Genomic DNA, 18,782 nt, shown 5'->3' with positions numbered 1-18,782 from the left:
CATTTTCCACTGAAAAACATCCTTAAAACATATTAAGTGAAGTCAGAAGATAAGCAAGAAAACAAGCATTCACTGTTATTTTTCTCCATAGGTCTCCTTGTGTTTGCTTTCTGTAGTTTTGATGTCTTCCTCTTGCTTTTTTCTTCCTATGTTCATTTTACCCCGAGAAGCTTCCATTTTTCTACTTCGCAGATTTATATATAGATCTGCAATGTCTGCTCTGCTTGTGTGTGTGTGTATGTGTGTGTATAAGAGACCCTCGTGACAAAGTGATGTGCGTCACTGGGGACTTATTGACTTCCTTAGACTCTTCCTCTGGGTCATCTGATTTAAACAGTCCGATCTCATTGGCTAATAAGGCAAGGCCACTCTTCTCTAGAATTGAAGTGACTATTTTACTTCCTTTCAACACACACACACACACACACACACACACACACAAACATGCGCATGCACACACCCACCCACCCATTTAAACACATGGTCTAATTTACAGTCCTGAATCTTGGGTGAAGTCTCAAAAGAGCATTCACTGCATTATCTACTTTACAATTTTCCTTTCTCCCTCACAACTTCAGTGCACGAGTGCTCATGATCATCAGTTGAGCTGGCTACCTACTTTGTAGAACCAACATTTGTTACTGAGTGAGCCTTAGCACCACATAGCACCACATAGCGTGGGGTAACAAGATGATTTGATAAGCTTTCTCTCAAAGGTTCATTTGTCTTAGACTGTTGCACCTTTGACCTCAGACCGAGTGGCCAAATGACACACAGCACAAATCCGTGAACATACTGCAATACTTCATGAGCTGAGAAAGAGAAACAATGCAGGGAGCAGAGGCTGTAGAAGACAGTAAAGTTAACAGGGAGAAGAAAAAAACTGTCAAACTTTCTGAGCATAAAGGAGACGCAGAGCAGGCCTTAGAACAGAAATGGAGAAGCAAATCAAGAAAAGGAAATGCATACTCACCATTTCGAGGATAGGCTACCACCACTGCAGCCAGAACTACACAGCACAACGATGTCACAAGGTTTGCCATCTGTAGACACATACACAGCAAAGTTATCAGTGCGTGCAAGAGCCAAGGAGCCGGCTAGTGAGTGTGTCCGCCTGTCGTCCTGATTGACTGACAGACCCATAGACGCCTACAATGTAAGAGATGTAAGAGATGGAGAGATAGCTGCTTCCTGTCTTCTCTCTGTCTCTCTCAGTGTCTATCTCCCTTCAGTATTGCTGTTGCTGAAGTGGTTTTGGTTTTTTTTCGTGTCCTCCTGTTTCTTTCCCACTCCTTTATTTCCTTTCTTTACACCTCTCATCTGCTCTTATCATTTTCACTGTGTAACCTTACTCTCTTTTTCTTCATGTGCATCTCTCTCCTTCTGTCTCTCGTTGTGTTCATCAGTCTAATGGGTCCATCCTCTCTGGGATGGGCTATGGCCAGCAGCTCTTAAAGGTATAGCACACCATAAACAAACGCACAGCTCTCGTCTAAAACAACAATAATTCATGGGCACCCCTTCGTCCTACGTACTTTAGTTTTACCAGTTGAAAGTGAGGTGAGATGAAAGAGGTTTTGCTTTCTCATACTTTCAATGCTTTGGTCTTTAAGTTTCATGAATTTTCTTTTCCCAAAATAACAGTCTCAGTGCTCTCTTAAAATAAATAGGTTTCGTTCATTCTTACAAAAACATTGTAAAAATGACAAATTGCGGTTATAAAAAGGGAGTTATGGTTATTTTACAGCAGCTGGCTAAGGTAGCGGGCTCCTCTAAAAAGAACAATGTAGGATTTTAGGGGTAGTTGTGCAAGGTCTTTTTTGCAAACCACAGTGGTTTGATCAATCGAGTAGGTCTCGGGCAATAAGTCATGTTGCCAGATTCAAGTATGGTTTTTCTTTCTGCTAGGTCAACTCAAGGGTTACAGTATGCATGGTGTCATTCTACAAGTACTATGAGTGACTCGCCTTTATAATGTCTACATTTGTTTTTGCCAACTTATTTGCGAAGGATCCAGTATATGATCATTTGTCCACTGATGAGATGCTAGTGCCCCCTCATCTGCAGAAAGTTGCAAGGTCAGCGGCCAGGGTCAGCTACAACAGAGCTACCCCGCAGCAGCTTCTATGAATGCACAATCTTGTACAAGAAAAGTTGAGCTTGGTGGAGCCTTGCCAACAATGGGGCTTGAACCTAGATCCTCCCATTAAAAAGTGGCCTCTCTCTTCACTCTCCAACTACTCTCCGGTGCCTGGGCTGTTTCTCTGTCTCCTTTCCTCTGTTATGCGAGGAGAAATACTTGGCTCTCATACAGACAGAGGTTGTCTAAGGGTCCGCTTGCTGCTGAGACCTGTGGTGAGTAAGGTGTGTGTGTCTGCATGAGAAGAACACAGTGAGCACTCCAAATAGAGGCAGAGAAAGGAAAGTGAATTTCCTTGTTCTTTTGATGCGAGACTCCAGCTGTTAAAAACCTGTGTCATATCCCATTACATCTTCCTCTTTGTTTGGCTTCAGCTATTCTTTCTTTCCTTTACTTGATTCTCTTTTCTGCTTCTTTACTTCAATCCCTTTTTTTCCCTCTCCTAAATCACTCTCGGTCTTCTCTCTTTTCAGTATGCATCTCTTCCTCTCCCTCCTTATATCATACCCTTCACTTGTCTTGTCTCTCTTTGTTAGGGTTGAACATGAACACCACTACTACATGTTTAAGCATCTCACAAAGGGGAAAATACATCTGCAACTACTGCAGAGTTATGCTCAAGAACATGGAAAAGCTTTTACAATCACACTAAAACAATCAGACACTGAAAACTCTAGGGGATGGTTTTTATTTTCTTTTATGAATGACCAAACTAAAGCTGGGACACAAATAACTGAGTATTCAGACAGCCATTCAATTTAGTAGGTAGCTATTTTTCCCTCTCTGTGTGAAAATGTATACCATGTTAGCTTGGGTGCCTGACATCAGTCCCAAAGAAGTAATCATCACGCTTCAGCTCAGCTGACAGTTGCTAATTTAGTGACATGGGGCTAGAAGTACTTGTTGTTCATAATGTTTTAGAGCCAAAAAAAAAACAAAAAACGAAATAGAGTGAATGACAAATCTATAGCTGTGTAGCATAGCTATGCAAGCAGAAATCTTACTCTTTTCTACACTGTTCTGTGATTGGCAGAGAGCAGCAAGTATTAGCGCTCCAAATTAGATGTTTGCACAGGTGGTGTTGTTCTTGTGGTTTGTTACCCAGACAGAGGCTGTGCACAGTGTGAGAGATAAGACCAATGATGCAGTTATAAATTCTGCTGCCACGCCCTGCATCACCCCCAACACCCATTGCCCAGACAGCCCAAGCATATCTGTTGTTAACAAATATCCATAGTAACACAATAACTAGAAAAGACTGGTAGGCTGCAAAAACTGTATTTGGGACCGCACTACTGAGAAATTAAGGGGAATAATATAAAATGCTGTCCTTTATTCACACAAATCACAATAAAAAGGACAAAATGTGATTTTTCCTAAAGAAAATATCAGATTTCCACTTATGGAAATAAATCCACTTATGTCTTTAAATATATGGAATTCAAAATGCAGTTTATTCCTTTACTTTGTTGCAATTTTTAATGATGTTCTTTTATATAAAAATATATTATATGGTGACAAAATTTTAATGGGACAACTCTCAAAGAGTATACCAACCCCTGTGGCAAAAATGCAAACAATACACACTCAGTTTGCTATTTAGCCATCATCTTACCAGTTTTATTTGGTCCAACTACGTATTTTGGGGATTTTCTCGTCTTTACACAGCTGAGCTGAGACTGTTTAAATGGTACAGTAAAATGGAAGAAAGTCTGTTCTGTATAGTTATTTTCATTTTATCTGTGATGACTGCATGTTTGGTTTTAAGATTTTGACCACCTTCTGTTGAGTCACCTGTTGAATGCTGCGCCGCACTGCAATTTTTTACTTGACAGTATCGACTTTGCATTTATTTTTTTTGGTTATGTACGTGCGTGGGTGTGTGTGTGTGTGTGTGTATGTGTCTGTGTGTGTGCCAGCCAAAGATTAAGACAGTGACTGAAAGTTTGCATGCAAAGATATGATTGAGAGATTGTGTGTTTGTGCCCCTGCACTGGAGTTTCTGTTAGTATATATGAGTGATTGGCAGCTCATATGTATGTCATCTGAACAGATATTGAGGAGAATGACAGGGGGTGAAATTAAAATTGCATTCCCTGTCACATCATCACAATCCCCATCTCTGCTCTTCATTTTCTAAGTGCTGGTTTGCTCATCAAAACCCAAATGACGTTTGTGTGCCTGCGTGTTTGCATGCATTTAAGACTATGTGGGTTCAAATGCTCCAATATGTGTGTCTATGCTCGAAACCATGGGGGTATTTAGCCCGTCTATCAGAAAACAATACAGTTTTGAAATCTGACAGCTTCAGATCGTTCACATAATGACAACCCACGGGCGGTTAGAGCTGCAATCACACAAACTCGGTACAAACTCACATGCCTTCAATTCTCCATTCCTACCTACCCCGACTCACCCATTTATACCCTCCGTTTTCCATTCTTATTCCATATTTATTTATTCATTTCTTATTGGAGGGGAAAGGGCTGAATAGGCGTGATTCTTTTGGCTGCTTAATTAAAATATATAATTCATCTGCGTCAAATGATTTTGCCTCTGCGCCTTTGTGGAGTCCGATTTGGGAACATTTGCATTTAAATTGGAAAGCCAGGAGGGAAATACACTAGGCAGGCTAGGTTTGTGTGTGAGTGGAGATAGAAGGCATCCTTCTGTTAAAGAAATACACATACATTATCATTATTATTATTATTATTAGTATTATTATTATTTTGTTACTTTGGTCCAAAAATGTCAGAATTCAAACTACTGTGGCTGGCCAAAAGCTACAGTAAGGTATCTTGTAATGGAAATTGTCCCCTTAGAACTTTGTGATCCCTTCACAGCAACATCTTCAGTCAGTAAGGCGTGCTTCTCCATGCCCATTAATTTGAATTCAAACTTAATAAACCAAACGCTGACTGAAGTATAGATGCAATATTGTTTTTTGTCTCTCAAAAATAAAGTGTCCAAATTCCTCCTGTCAGCAAGCTGTCAGAAATACCTTATTGCAAATGTGTCTGCTGTTCAATACAACAAAATTGAATCAAATTAAAAAAAAAAAAAAACAGCATCCCCCTGAGTAACATATAAGTCCTTTGTTTTTATACCAAGGGAAAAGAGTAAAGCTATCAACCGTATAAGGAAACCTAACAATAGATGACGGTTCCCTGCTGTCTGTAAATAGTTTGTTCTTCTTGCGAGATATCCACCATGTGGGAAAATGAGGCCCATTCACTTGACAACATAAAACCAAAACAAATGATTTAACTTTAAATGGTTATAGCTACCCATCTTTATTCAGTGATTCCTGCAGGGTATGTAGTGCATTGAGATTTATGGATCTACGGGCAGTTAAAGAATATATGATGCTGAGACAGTGGCGCATTATCCAGCTGGGACCTAGCTAAAGGTCGGATGCTGAAACCAGCGTGTCTGGCACCACAGAGCATGTTAAATGTCTATGAAATCATACCTTACCTTCCCTGCTGGCATTATATACTAACTCACAGTAACACAACTCACCATCTGGAGGAATAAGCTGCTCAGATAAACAGGAAAGGCTGCCTAATATAGAAGAAAGAGTGTACAAGACAGTCAGTCACACCACTTTTCTCTTGCAACTAGAATATAAGGCCTACAAGAGGACTAGTCTCTTTAAATCCAAGCAATTTAAAAAGATACATGCAGCCATAATAAATTGTAAATGATGGCAGGAGATCCAGAAGGAGAATTTGACAATGACAAGGAGAAAGTTGAACATCTCCAGATAATTGGATATTCGTGTAAAGTAAAACCTTGAAACTCTAAAGCAAGGCATCCTATCCAGGAGGTACACTTGCACTTTAAAGAATCCTTTCTTCAGAAATACAACCCCTGCTCTATCTGCCATTTAATGTACTTATAAAATGACTTACTTTTGATAATTTGTCCTACCTTGGAGCAATGATAGAAAAGCAGAGTTTTTATTTTATTATAGTTTTTTTTTTTCCTCAAAGGGCACATAGATAAAGTTTGTGAATGATATCTCCTGCTCAAAAATAATGAAAATATGTATGTTAAAATATATATAAATATATATTTTCTGTTCCTTTTAAAAAAAAGCAGCCACATGGCATGTGAATCAATTTTGGGGCAGCAGGGTTTATGTTGCTAATTGGAATTTTCTCAAAAAGCTGACAAAAGTCAACAAATTGTTTTAAGCAACAATTAGTTAATCAAACCTCTTTACTCCCAAATTTCTGACTAGTGCACTGCAGGGAAAAGAAACTTCAATGAAAAAGCGAAGCACCACCTGATGCTGTCTTTCTGTTTACCAAACATTTACTGCAGTGTGTAGTTTTTCATTCTTATTTTTCTAATTTCAGAGCTCTCAGGTTTTCTCAGTGGCTGTTACTAACTGACAGGTGTCACAGGTTTCAAACATTAATTTGCTCAATTGCTAATGAGTTTACTGTGTAGATAGATAGATAGATAGATAGATAGATAGATAGATAGATAGATAGATAGATAGATAGATAGATAGATAGATAGATAGATCATTTCTTGCACATCACCTATTAGTGGCACACACTTACACACAAACACAAATTCACACATGATCATCACCACTGTATTTTTTAATTCCCTGCTCCCTATACAGTAATACAAGTTCTTCATTCCCATAATGCATTGCTTTGCTTGGCAACACTAATTCTCTCATCAATCATGCAGAGTTGCTGCAGATTATCTACAATCACTGGGTGGAGGGTGCATATGGCAGGGTGGGAGATGTTTAGCCTGATAGTGTGTCTGCTGGCATTTTGGCTACAGTGTACACACATACATACACACACAGTTGGCATTTGGTGCAAAGTGTTGATAGCTGGATGACTGTGACCTTTTTCACAGTCGCTCTGGCTATAATTGCTCACTAAAGATACCGTCAATCGTGTCTCAAGAGGTAGCAGGGGTTGAGCCCACAATCACACACAAGCGCACGCATGCAGTTCCTTGTGCATGTGGATGACAGCATTTAGGTCTAAGTGATAAATTTAGCAATTGATCACATGTGAGTGCTCTCAGCTGGCTGAGATTTAGAGGACCTGAACACGTCAGTTACTATGTATCATGTGTCCTGCTGGTGCTGCTGTTGTGGTGGAGATCTCCCGTCACTAAGCTGGACTGTCTGACGTGTGTTAGTGTTTTAGAAATAGCCAAAAGCTGCACACTTACCATCCATCTATCTATCTACACAGAGTCACGAGCAGCTGTTTTTAATCCTCCGAATATTATTTGTGAAATGTTATTAACAGCTGGAGACTAAACATTGAAGTCTAACTCATTAACAGAAAGGAAAAACAAAATAAAAAAAACCCCAAACAGTCCAAACAAATCTAGCACTTGGATGTATGAATGGGACTCACCCTATTTATGTCAGGTAACAGATATTTGAGGTGTGTTATGCTTATTGTATGCATGTGTATGTCTGTTTTTGCCTCCACCCAGCCATCTGGACCTCCTTGTGTGTGTACAAGTGGATTTTAGGTGGTTATAAGCTCTGAAAAAACACACAGTTACCTCCAGCCCTCTCACCTTTGAACTGTATAAGTGTATCAAAGCTAAGAAAACAGAGCGCTATATGTGTGTGTGTGTGTGTGTGTGTGCGCAGATGTGTGTTCCAGCTTTCTTAACTTCTATCAGGCTTCCGATAGTGGGTGTGTTCTCCCCTTTGCGAACTGGGAGCTTCCAGGAGCTGTGCAGCATGTGTAAGAGCGGTATATGTGTGTGTGTGTGTGTGTGTGTGTGCGGGTGCGTGCGCGCGTGTGTGTGTGTGTGTGTGTGTGTGTGTGTGTGTGTGTGTGTGTGTGACAGAGGGAGAGTGTTATGTATGGGCTGTGACGTTCTGAACAGAGGTGTTTTTACAGAGAGTTAATCAGAACCAGGGCTGAGGCCTTGCACAAGTGTGTGAACACCACACACACAGGAAATAAAAAGCAAAAGTCACTTTCTAATTGTTTGAATGACAGAACTGTAACTGGTCATTTCTGTTATGCCAGGCTGTTATATGATGCAACTTAGTGCAGAAGTGCAGAAGTTTCAGCCAATATATATATACATTTAGATGGGGAAGATACAGTCATGTGACTAAGAAAGTTTTTACAGGACTTTTGCAGTCCTCTGAAAAAGGGTAAGTAGCAGCCAGGTGCACTAATTTCAGTGAATTAGATCAACTGATCTTCTGCAAGTGTGACCACCTCTATAAAAGCAGAAGTTTTGACAGTTTGCTGGTCTGAAGCATTCAGGTGGTGTTAACACAATCTTTCTAGGAAAGGATGCCCCAGCAAATTCACCAAAAGGTCAGTTTGTGCAGTACTCATAGAAGCTGCCAAAAAATCCAAGGGCTGCTTCTCAGACTTTACAGGACTTGATTTGCTTGTCAAATGTTAAAGTTTATGTCAGTACAATTAGAAAAAGACTGAACAAGCTTGACTTGTTTGTAAGGGTTGAGGGTTACCAACATAGGAACATGGTTTAAGTTTGCAAAGTTGCATCTGAACCAAGTCTTCTGAAACAATGTCCTTTAGACAGATGAGACCAAAGTGCCCACAATGCACATCATCACATTTGATGAAAAGCAAACGCAGCACATCAGGACAAATCCTTCATACCAACTGTCAAGCAAAATTTGAAAAAGTAAAGAGTCAAGGTGTTGCAATGGCCGATCAAAGTCCAGACCTCAACCCAACTGAAAAGCTGCGGTAGCACCTTATGATAGTCATATAAACAAATTCCCACAAACCTCAATGTACTGAAGCAGTGTTGTAATGAAGACTGGACCATTTCATCTACAATGATGTGTGAGACTGAAAAAGTCACACTGAAACAATTACTCAAAGTTGGTTCTACAATCTACTGGATACTTCACAGGAAACTCTTTGTGGGTTTTTTTTTTACATGACTATATATCCAAGTCTGTCCTGGTATATGTTGAAAGGGTGTGTGATTCCTTAACTTTCTGGGAAATGTGTCTTCAAAAACAGTCAAAGTGACATCTTCAAGAATAACCTTTACTAATGACGGGCCTCATTTACTAGTAGTGTGCACAGGTCTGTGCCTCAATCATGCATACGAATACTTCACACACATATATGTAATTCCACAATAATAACTTTCTGACACTGTCCCGCAGAAGTTAGTTTGTGTTTTTTTTTCCTTCATTGCAGTGAGTTTCTCATCTCAAATGACATGGTACTTGTCTAAAATCTGCTTTCTTTTTGTTATTTTCTGTTAGCCTTTTTTCATGTCAACTTTGATTCCAAACTTCTTCTTTTTTTCTTTTTTAATTAACTTCAGCACCCCAGTTATTTCAGCGGGAGCACAGATTATTTATTTACTTTTAAACTGTTGTCACTGCAATGAACACACTTCGGAAAGCTGCCCCTTCTCTGGATTCCTGCTTGGATGTCAGAAATTATTTTTTAAAGTTTCTCCAGTTTGTGCAGGATTATTAAATGAATAGGATGATTTTGAGACAGTAATATGCATATTTAAATCTGTTTTCTATCTTTTTTTTTTTTAAAAAGCACATTATTCAATAATTTTTCAGAGATCAAGTAGCTATAGGCATTATTTACTATTCTTATTATTATTTACTGCTATAATAAATTTTACTTACTTTTTAAAAAAATGTATCAATCCCATTCATAATTACACAAAGCTACATATCATTACACATATGCACCTATGTATTCAACTGTAATTGTTTCTTATGGATTTTTTATATTTTCATTTGTTAAAACAGTTCATCATCCTTATTGGCCCCAAGAAAAACAGTTGTAACCTTTGTAACGACTAACTTAAATTCACCCGAAGCTTTGCTCGCATAAAGTCTCACTCAACTTACTGATGCAGAATTTAAAAGTCTTTTGTAACATGTGAGTAATAATTTATAGATCACTCAAGCGCAGACATTCCTAAGGGTTAGTGTGATTAAGGGTTTTCCTCTTCCAAAGCCAGCTGATGTTATACAGGGAATAATTGCATAGGGAATAGGCAATAATTACACTGCCCAGCATGCAGGCCAGTCTCTTTTAGGCACCCCTCCCTTCAGTAATGAAAATAAAGAATAGCAAAAATATTCAACATTTTCCATAAAGTCAGATAAGTTCATGGTCCAACTTTAGTTTGGGAAAATGTTTCTGCACCAATGGAGCCCAAAGATACCATAATGATAGAGGTGTCTCATACTGCTGCCTCACAGTGAATGAAACCAAAATTTTTGGTGCATTGCTGAAAGGGAATATTTTAAATGCCCACTAGAAAATATAGATTATTGTTATTTTTTGTAGCAAACATGTGTAGAGGGAGATATGAACATATAAACACTTTCCCCCCAAAACTCTCTGTGTTTACATTTACTCCCAAACTAGAAATTATTGACCTGTAGGACATGAGCTGTCTTTGTGGGTAAAACGTTTGGAATGAGAATGAGTAAAACAAGTAGCAGGGGAACAAGACCGAAAACAAGACAGCAAGCAGAGAAAGGACAGATACTGAAAACTAGAAAAAAGAAGCCAGAGCAAGAAGCTGAAGACAAACACAAAATTTATTTCAGACCTGATGTGTACAGACCGTGTGTGTCTTAGACTGTGTTTGAGAATGCAGGCCTGAGTGGAAACTAAAAACTTTATGTTTACTTGACGTATTTGCCAAGCCTTCTAAGTAAACCAATCGAGTACAGTACCACCATACATAGGGCTTGCACACACTCAAACACAAACATATACAGTAATGTACACATGCACTGCACAAAACTCTATCTGTTCAACTGTCCACTGGTCTGTACCACAGGAGTTTATTTGTAGAGTCGATTCCTCTGGCCTTCATGTAGGTCTGGCTATCGGCTGAGTGGCCTTGCACAGTTGGCTGAAATATACGGTGCACATACAAACACACACAATGCACAAAACCACTTGTGTCATGTTGATGCGTGACACACATACGTGCTCTTTAAGTATGGTTGCTTAGAACCTCAGTAACCAGATAAACATACTAAATATATTGGAGCATTCACTTAAGTACAGTTAAGTGTCTGTTGCTGAAATCCTGAAATAGGCTTGTGTCTGTGTACACATGTGCACATACACAGCCAAGTTGTATTTCAGTTATACAAAAAAATACTCAGGAAAATTATATTAGATGTTGTTTAACTTATCCGATTCTTTTAATATCTAAAAAAGTACTTCATGTATTCAGATATGAACAGTTTATTATGATCTCCCACCAAGAGCTGCCCAAAACCACAAATTTGATATCCATGAAAAGTACATAAACAAGAGAGCTAAGAATCATGGAAATGAAGCAAATATGCAAGAAAGGTCCTTACATATTATCCTTTCATACTCTAAAGCCTAGGAAACAGTGACTGCATGCTACACCTAAACCTGCTGAGCACACAGGACATCACATTACATCATAGTCATGCGTTTTGTTGCCCCGGGAAGAGTCATCTACTACTGATCATCAGTTTTCTGGAGGTCTACACTTAGTCATCGCTGACTTTAACACTGATGTCATTACTGAAACTCACCCTGTGTCTAGGTGTGTATGCGTATGTGTGTCTCGCGGAGCGAGAAACTCATTAATCGTCTTAGTCAACTGTCTCTGTTCAGCACAAGCCCCATAGGCACACATCCTGTCAGCCATCCTCTTACTTTCTGCCTCTCCCACTGAGGCAATAATTCAACATTTTAACTCAAACTGTCTGTCTCTTTTTGTCTCAGTTCACATCTCTCATTCCACCTATTTTCCTTTCCACCTGATGCTTTTCTGTCATCCTTCCACCTTTGTTCTGTCACTTGTGCCATTCATTATTCTTTCTAGTTTTCCCATCTTCTCTTCCTCCATATGCTATCTGTCAATTTTCAGTTTAAAATAAACAAAAATATATTGGCTATAATTTAGTTTGGCTAAAATGTGTGAGGGCTGTCCTAGTGTCTTGTATTCTTTGGAATCTTCCTCTTCCTCATCTTCCTCTTTCTTCCTCCCTCTCTCCTTCCCTCCCGTAAATGCTGATGACAGCATTTTGTATTTTCACGAGGCAGCGAGCCCTCAACGTCCCCGAGGAACTGGTATGACGATGATAGACCAATGAGTAAGCAGAGCCAGTGACATCCTCTGAATGTAAATTTGCTTCATTGTATAATGCAACAGTGTTGATGAGCCAAAATATAGTAGATATTTGGCCACAGTTTGTAGAAATGGTAATTTGATAAATCAGATGTGGGTGGAAAATGCAAATGCAACAGCTCCAGCCACGACAAACTTCTTCATTCTTGAGCAAAGTAGTGACGTTCAATCTACTTCAGTGGAGCCGCCCTGTAGCCAGCAACATAAAGCCGTATTCAAGATGCAGTTCACACTTGTTAATATGCATGGCCACATTGAATGTAAATCAGGACATTGCTGAACAAAACATACAGGTTCAGTCAACTTTACCCAAGCACTTTAAAATATATACTTTAATTTCCTTCAGCCTGAGGTGATTCTGGGTAATCATCTGAATTTTTATTACTGTTCAACTTAGCTCTATCTGCACAGCCCATGATGATAAGAAGTTTAAAATGTGTGCATGTATAAATTTATTGTGACTGCTAGGTAAGTAGCTAGGTCATGTTGAATGAGTGTCAGGTTCATTAGTCTTACACACAAAGAAGATTTGAATTTATAGAAAAATGGAATAAAGGTAACAAACACAAAGCAGAATAAATCTCAAAAGTCAATAACATTAACATACAATCACGCCTGATTTCTTTATATTTTGCTTCCAGGGTGTCACTTTCTTGCACCTTTAAGGGGTCCTCAGCAATAGCTCTCCAGACTTTCTGAAGGTCTTTCAAATTTCTTTTCTTTGGACACTGACTGCTTTTTCAGTCATTTTCAGTCTTTGTACCTGACCATTTCTATAGTAATGTTTTTTTTTCTTCTGTCTTTTATGTTTGCATTGGAAAGTGAGTCTCTCTCTGTGTGCTAAGCCCCTTAACAATGAGCAACACCTAAATCCAGAGTGTGGTGTTTACTCTTACCAAACTACTTAGAAATGAACCATTTTTAAATTGTACATTTTGTTACTTTAGTCACTAACAGAACGTCACTAACGTCATTAAAGTAGTAATAATAATATTGTTTCTATTTCTTTAGTCTTTGAAAATGTCAAAGATAACAGTTTGATAGGCATGAAATAGTATTTTTCATGAGGAAGCGCTATTAGCACTAGCTATTATTATCTCTGCACTGTGTGTAGTACATTGTTAAAAAAAATCGAGGGAACTGGACAAGTGAAGAATAAAAGAAGAAACAAGCCTAAAAAATAAAGAATATCCACAGCAGATGAAAAGCATCTGAAAGTCATGCCCTTAAGAAATATGAGAAGTCCGGCAAATGCCTGACCCAGGACCTGAAAGATGTCTCTGGCATTTATAGCTGTTTCATACGCTGTTCACCAGAAATAGTCTCAATGGAAGGGGAAGAAACTATTCTTACGGAAGGGAAACTGCGAGAGAAAAGACTGAGGTATGAGAAATTACACAAGAACTGGACTGAAAATCAGTGGCAACAGGTCTTCTGGAGTGATAAACAGTAGAGGGTCTGGAGAGAGGTACAACACTGACTGTTTACAGCTATCTGTAAAACATGGTAGAAGCTCTGTCATTGTTTGATGATCCATTTCAAATCAAATCAAATCAAATCAAATTCAAATTTTATTTGTCACATACACAGTCATACACAGTATGATATGCAGTGAAATGCTTAGACAACTGCTCGTGACCTAAAGAAAAAAGACTATGAATAGGATAGGAAATAAATATGAAAATTAAAATGAAGGGTAAATTTAACTAGGAAGGAATAAAATAAAATATAAAAATTAAAGTTAAAAATAAAATAACTGTACAACAACAAATTAAAATGAAGGGTGAATTTAGGAAAGAATAAATAAAATATGAAAATTAAAGTTAAAAAATAAAATAACTGTACAACAAAATACACAATACACAAATACCCAATATAGAAATGTATAAGAATATATGAAGAAATATAGAACAATAACAGCAGCTGTACAAGTACTAAATGGTAATGAAGAAATATAATGTCCAGGTTTGTGCAATCCACTTGTGTAAGTGTCTCGTGCAGTGCAAATATGCTTAAAGTGATTTATTTAAGTGACTTAGACATTTAAACCAGTGGTGCTGGGAATCGTGTTAAAATTGATGGAATTATGAATGCAAAACATACCCACAGATTTTGATCTACCATGCAATTCCATCTGCAAAGTGTCAGATTAGTAAATGCTTCCTTTTTCAGGATAACAGTGATCTCAAACACACTGGTAGTGCACTATAAGTATATCTGGATAGAAAAACACACAACAGAACACTATTAGTCATGGACTGGCTTCCCCAGAGCCTGGACCAACGTATTATTGAAGCAATGTGGGATCATCTTGACAGAGAACAGAACAAAAAGCAGCCAATATCTAAAAAACTCTAAATGTCCTAAAAGGCTGGAGAAGTATGTACTAGTTAAAGAAATTATAAGAAAGCTTGCAAAAGAGAGTTCAGGCTGTGTGGGAAAAAGGTGGTCATACCAAATATGAAATTTTAATTTTGTTAGAATTGTACAAACTCTGGTTTTGTCTTAAATGCTCCCTTTCCATTTATGTTTGTAAATTGTGCAACTATTTCCCATTTTCCTAAGAAAATATAAAAAAGATGAGAGGTGGCTAAAGACTTTCACGCAAGTCTTTAATACCACTACCATTAGGGGCAGATCTGATTGAAACTACATGAAGTATGTGTGTGTATCTTGATAAGCACCTGTGCAAACACTTGACTCGTGATTGTCTTGACAGAACTATTAGCATTCTCTTTCCATTTGCCCCCCTCCCCAACACATGTTGACACACCCCTACCACTTTGCTCCTGCCCTTTCATAGTTTATTAGCAAGGCAATCTGTTACACAGCTTTGGCTCTGGCTGATCCCTAAGCACACACCTTATGTCCACCCCAGCTGCATCTTAATGACATCCTGTGGGGAAATATCCCATCAAGGTTGTATTCACGCTCCTCAGAAACACATATATCCCAAACCATAGAAGGATAAGAGAAAAAAGAAAGCCAAAAGGTAGTACTATTAAGGAAAAATGAAGACAGAGATGAAGTTGGACACAAAGAAGATGAGAAAAGGAACTGAAAAACAAAAACATGAAGAAAGTAGAAGGGTATGAACAATCTTTAAGACAACAGGAGCAAAAATAGTAGGAGAGAGAGGAACTGAATGAAAGAAAAACAGCACAATAGCAACTAAAGTGGAATAAGAATGACAGGAGAAATACCATCTCCTTACTTTGGACTCCACACATGATGGCAAGAGAAGAAATACACACAGATATAGACACACACTGTGGACGAAGCATATTCACTTGTTCACACACAAATAGTCAGCTACACGGCACATAGACGGATGCTTATGTGCAGTTTATATAACTGTGTTTGTCTTCCGATTATCAAGGACTCATTTAAGACTCTTATGCAACAGCACTTAGACATTCAACATTCAAAATCCAGTCTCCCATGTTGCTCAGCCAAATATCTAACCACCCAAGTCGAAAGAAGTCCCTAAACTGAGCTGACTAAAAGAATAAACTTTAAGCAGAAGATAATGAAATATACTCGAGACAAGAATATTAATCATGGCTGTGGTATCGTGTATCTTTTTCAGTGTGAGTTTTAACGTGGGTGGATACTATTAGTATTAAAATGTCAAAACAAGAAATGAAATGAATTAAAAACAAACCAAAACATTTGTTTACCGTTGGTGTTATGGCATAATCGTTTATCATTTTTTAATATCTCATAATTTCAGAAGTAACCCACTGAAGAAAAATGCATTTTCGAGTCTGGGACTGAGCCAAAATTATAATATTCACTCTCATTAATAAGGACACAATGGATATATACATTTTAAGAGTCAAGTTGGAATTTAAAGTTCTGCTTCCTTTTGTACCCCAAGCCCAAGCTAGATTCCTGGATCACACAAGGCACAACAGTCCTCTCTCGAAGTACACCAGCTGGTCTCCTCAGTTCCGATGTTTACGCACTGTTGTTAAAAGAAGAAACATCGCCCAGTCCAAACATTTTGGGGACTTGTTGCCATCATCCAATGAAAAATGGGCTATTTTTCTTCTTCATGTCACATTTTCTCATTTGAGGCATCTTTTTTGCAATTGTGTGATATATGACTCTTCATATTTGAGTGGTTACCTTTAGACAGTGCTCTGTCCCTAGACCTCATGTCATTGGTTGCTGGCCCTGTCTGTTGTGTAGTCAGATCCTAATCCATAGCTATTCACGCCTCATACAAGGAGCTGTCTTCACCTGCTTGCTTTCTTTCCAAGATGGACTTGGATTATTGGTGCCTTTCAGTCTTTCAGATTTTCATTTCCTTTGGTGTCATTGTGTTGCAGTTATCGCTAGTTTAATCCACAACGAGTTTTGTGTTAGCAAGTATATATCAGTTCTATTTGGTTTATATTCTTTGACTTAATACGTGAATACATTTCGACTTGGGGAAAATTGTTGCTGTTTTGTAATGTCCTGAACCAGACAGGCATAACAATATGTCTTAGACTGGGCTTGTTTCTCTTTTGTGAAATAGGCCATTTGCTGCAATTTTTTTTCTTGTACATGATGAAAAGCTACTTCCACAGACTGGAAAATTACCCAGGCTTGATAATCCATCACAATAAACAATATAAATGTGGGTTTCGTCTAATCTTAGTTCCTTGCTATTCAGTTGAGAAGCAGCTGAGTGATGTCTTTGTACATATCTCATTACAGCACAAGTTGATTCAAATGCCCTGAATGGGCAAGTAAAGCCAGAAGACTTGCATTTGAATGGATATTTGATGGAATAAAATACATGAGACCCTTAATTTCCTTCTTGTCAGTCACCTTCTACTCAGAGGAAAATATTTTCCAGTAAATAATCCCTAAATGACACACTTATTCCTCGGTAGGCGGTGGTGACAACAGTTGATTAAAACTTGGATTATTGCTTGACATTAAAACATATAAACCCATAATAACAAATGCGGTGGTGCTCTCAGTAAACCACAAAAGATCACAAACCTGCAAATTGGGCTTTAAAAAATGGGATGTAATAAACACAAACAGGATTTCGGTTCATGAAAGTTAAGTTACAAGGCAATTCTTTGCCAAAAGAAAGGAAACCTAAAAGGATGAATAATGACTGAACAAAAGTAATCTCACAGTATTGTTATCGGCACAATGGGATGACAAATGTTCACTGGTGTACAGCAAAGTGGCTGTAATGGTTTTTATTGTTCAGAGGTGGTTCAGAAAGAGGTGATGCAGAGATGGATGATAATCAAATGCTTTCTAGCTCCCATATGCATACATATAAATGAGTGGAGGAACACACTGCTTTTTGGCGCACCATTTTAGACTCTATTTTGAAGCCCGTGTGAGATGACTGACAATTGCTGTCAGATTTCACTCCATTACTCGCACGCACACTCAGGCACACACATATATATTGATTACTAAAGTCGGCAGCCTGTGGAGTGAAGCCAATGTTGAGTGGGCAAGTGAGGGAGGAGGGATACGCACATACAAATGAAGGGAATAGAAAGGCTGTGGAAGGCCACATTTTAAGCATCTGCCTCCCGTTGACAAGAAGGGCTCATACATGCACATCATGGTTAAACTTAAAGGCTATTCCACCTGCTTGCTCCTGCCTCAATCTATAAGGAAATTGAGGAGAGAAGAAAAAAGGAAAGGAGAGGAGGGGATTTAATCTATTGAACTTTCCATAACTCTGCTTTAGCATGATTATTCTCCAGGGTCAAAGGATTGCTGTAAGAAAGCTAACACTCTGACTTTTGTGTTTCCTATTTTTAGTGGTTGCTATAGTAAGAATTGAAGCCTAATCTGCTGTTGCATTTAACATAAGCATCAGATGGCTAAAACTGTCAGCCTAATGTGAAAAATGTAAAATGAAGAGAGTGGAGGAGGGGGGCCAAAGGAAGAGATATGACAAGGAAATATATTTGAGAGCTAATTGAGAAGAAGATCAGTGTCACTGTAAGGAGCATGGAAACAGAGCGGGCTGTTTTGAACTCCAAAAACATGTCTGATCCTCGCACTCCAAAAACCACAGACACACGCAACCATTTAGACAGACTCCAAAACGCTTCTGCCACCCAGCAAATCTTTTTTTTTTGGTTTTAAACTCAAAACACTTTCATTGGGATTCACCTTGCCATTTATACCTTGTTTCTGCCACCTAGCCTCACATCTCTATGTCTATCTGGCTCTCTATCCACCGTATGTTGCTTGACTACCTATCTCTGTTGTCTGTCTGTGTTTTGCTGCCTCTACAATGGAAAACTTTGGCTGCACAAGGTGTGAAATGAGACTGTATTGATCTGTCTGCTTGTGTGGATCTGTGTGTGTGTTTGTCTGCGTATGTGAGCAACTAAGAGTGGTGGCGGGGTTGGGGTTGGAGGGGGGTCCTTCTTGTTGTCTTCAGGTTAATTCATTTTTCATTTTTCATTTTCACCCACAAACAAAAGTACAAAATAAC

At 38.5% G+C, this 18,782-nt stretch overlaps 1 protein-coding gene across 3 annotated transcripts in view; it reads right to left on the bottom strand.

Annotated features, from left to right (window-relative positions):
- cntfr (ciliary neurotrophic factor receptor) overlaps positions 1-18,782 on the bottom strand; it is a 203,487-nt gene that overhangs the window by 121,706 nt on the left and 62,999 nt on the right. For all 3 annotated transcript variants that reach the window (XM_019361247.2, XM_003440112.5, XM_019361248.1), the window contains one exon: positions 974-1,043. In XM_019361247.2, coding sequence (XP_019216792.1) covers positions 974-1,043 — 70 coding nt within the window. The remainder of the gene's footprint in view (positions 1-973; positions 1,044-18,782) is intronic.

Source organism: Oreochromis niloticus, linkage group LG7 (genome assembly GCF_001858045.2).
Source record: "Oreochromis niloticus isolate F11D_XX linkage group LG7, O_niloticus_UMD_NMBU, whole genome shotgun sequence".
In the NCBI taxonomy this organism is placed as follows: domain Eukaryota; kingdom Metazoa; phylum Chordata; class Actinopteri; order Cichliformes; family Cichlidae; genus Oreochromis; species Oreochromis niloticus.
The sequence above is the reverse complement of the archived record's forward strand: the minus strand, read 5'-3'. Positions and strand labels throughout refer to the sequence as shown.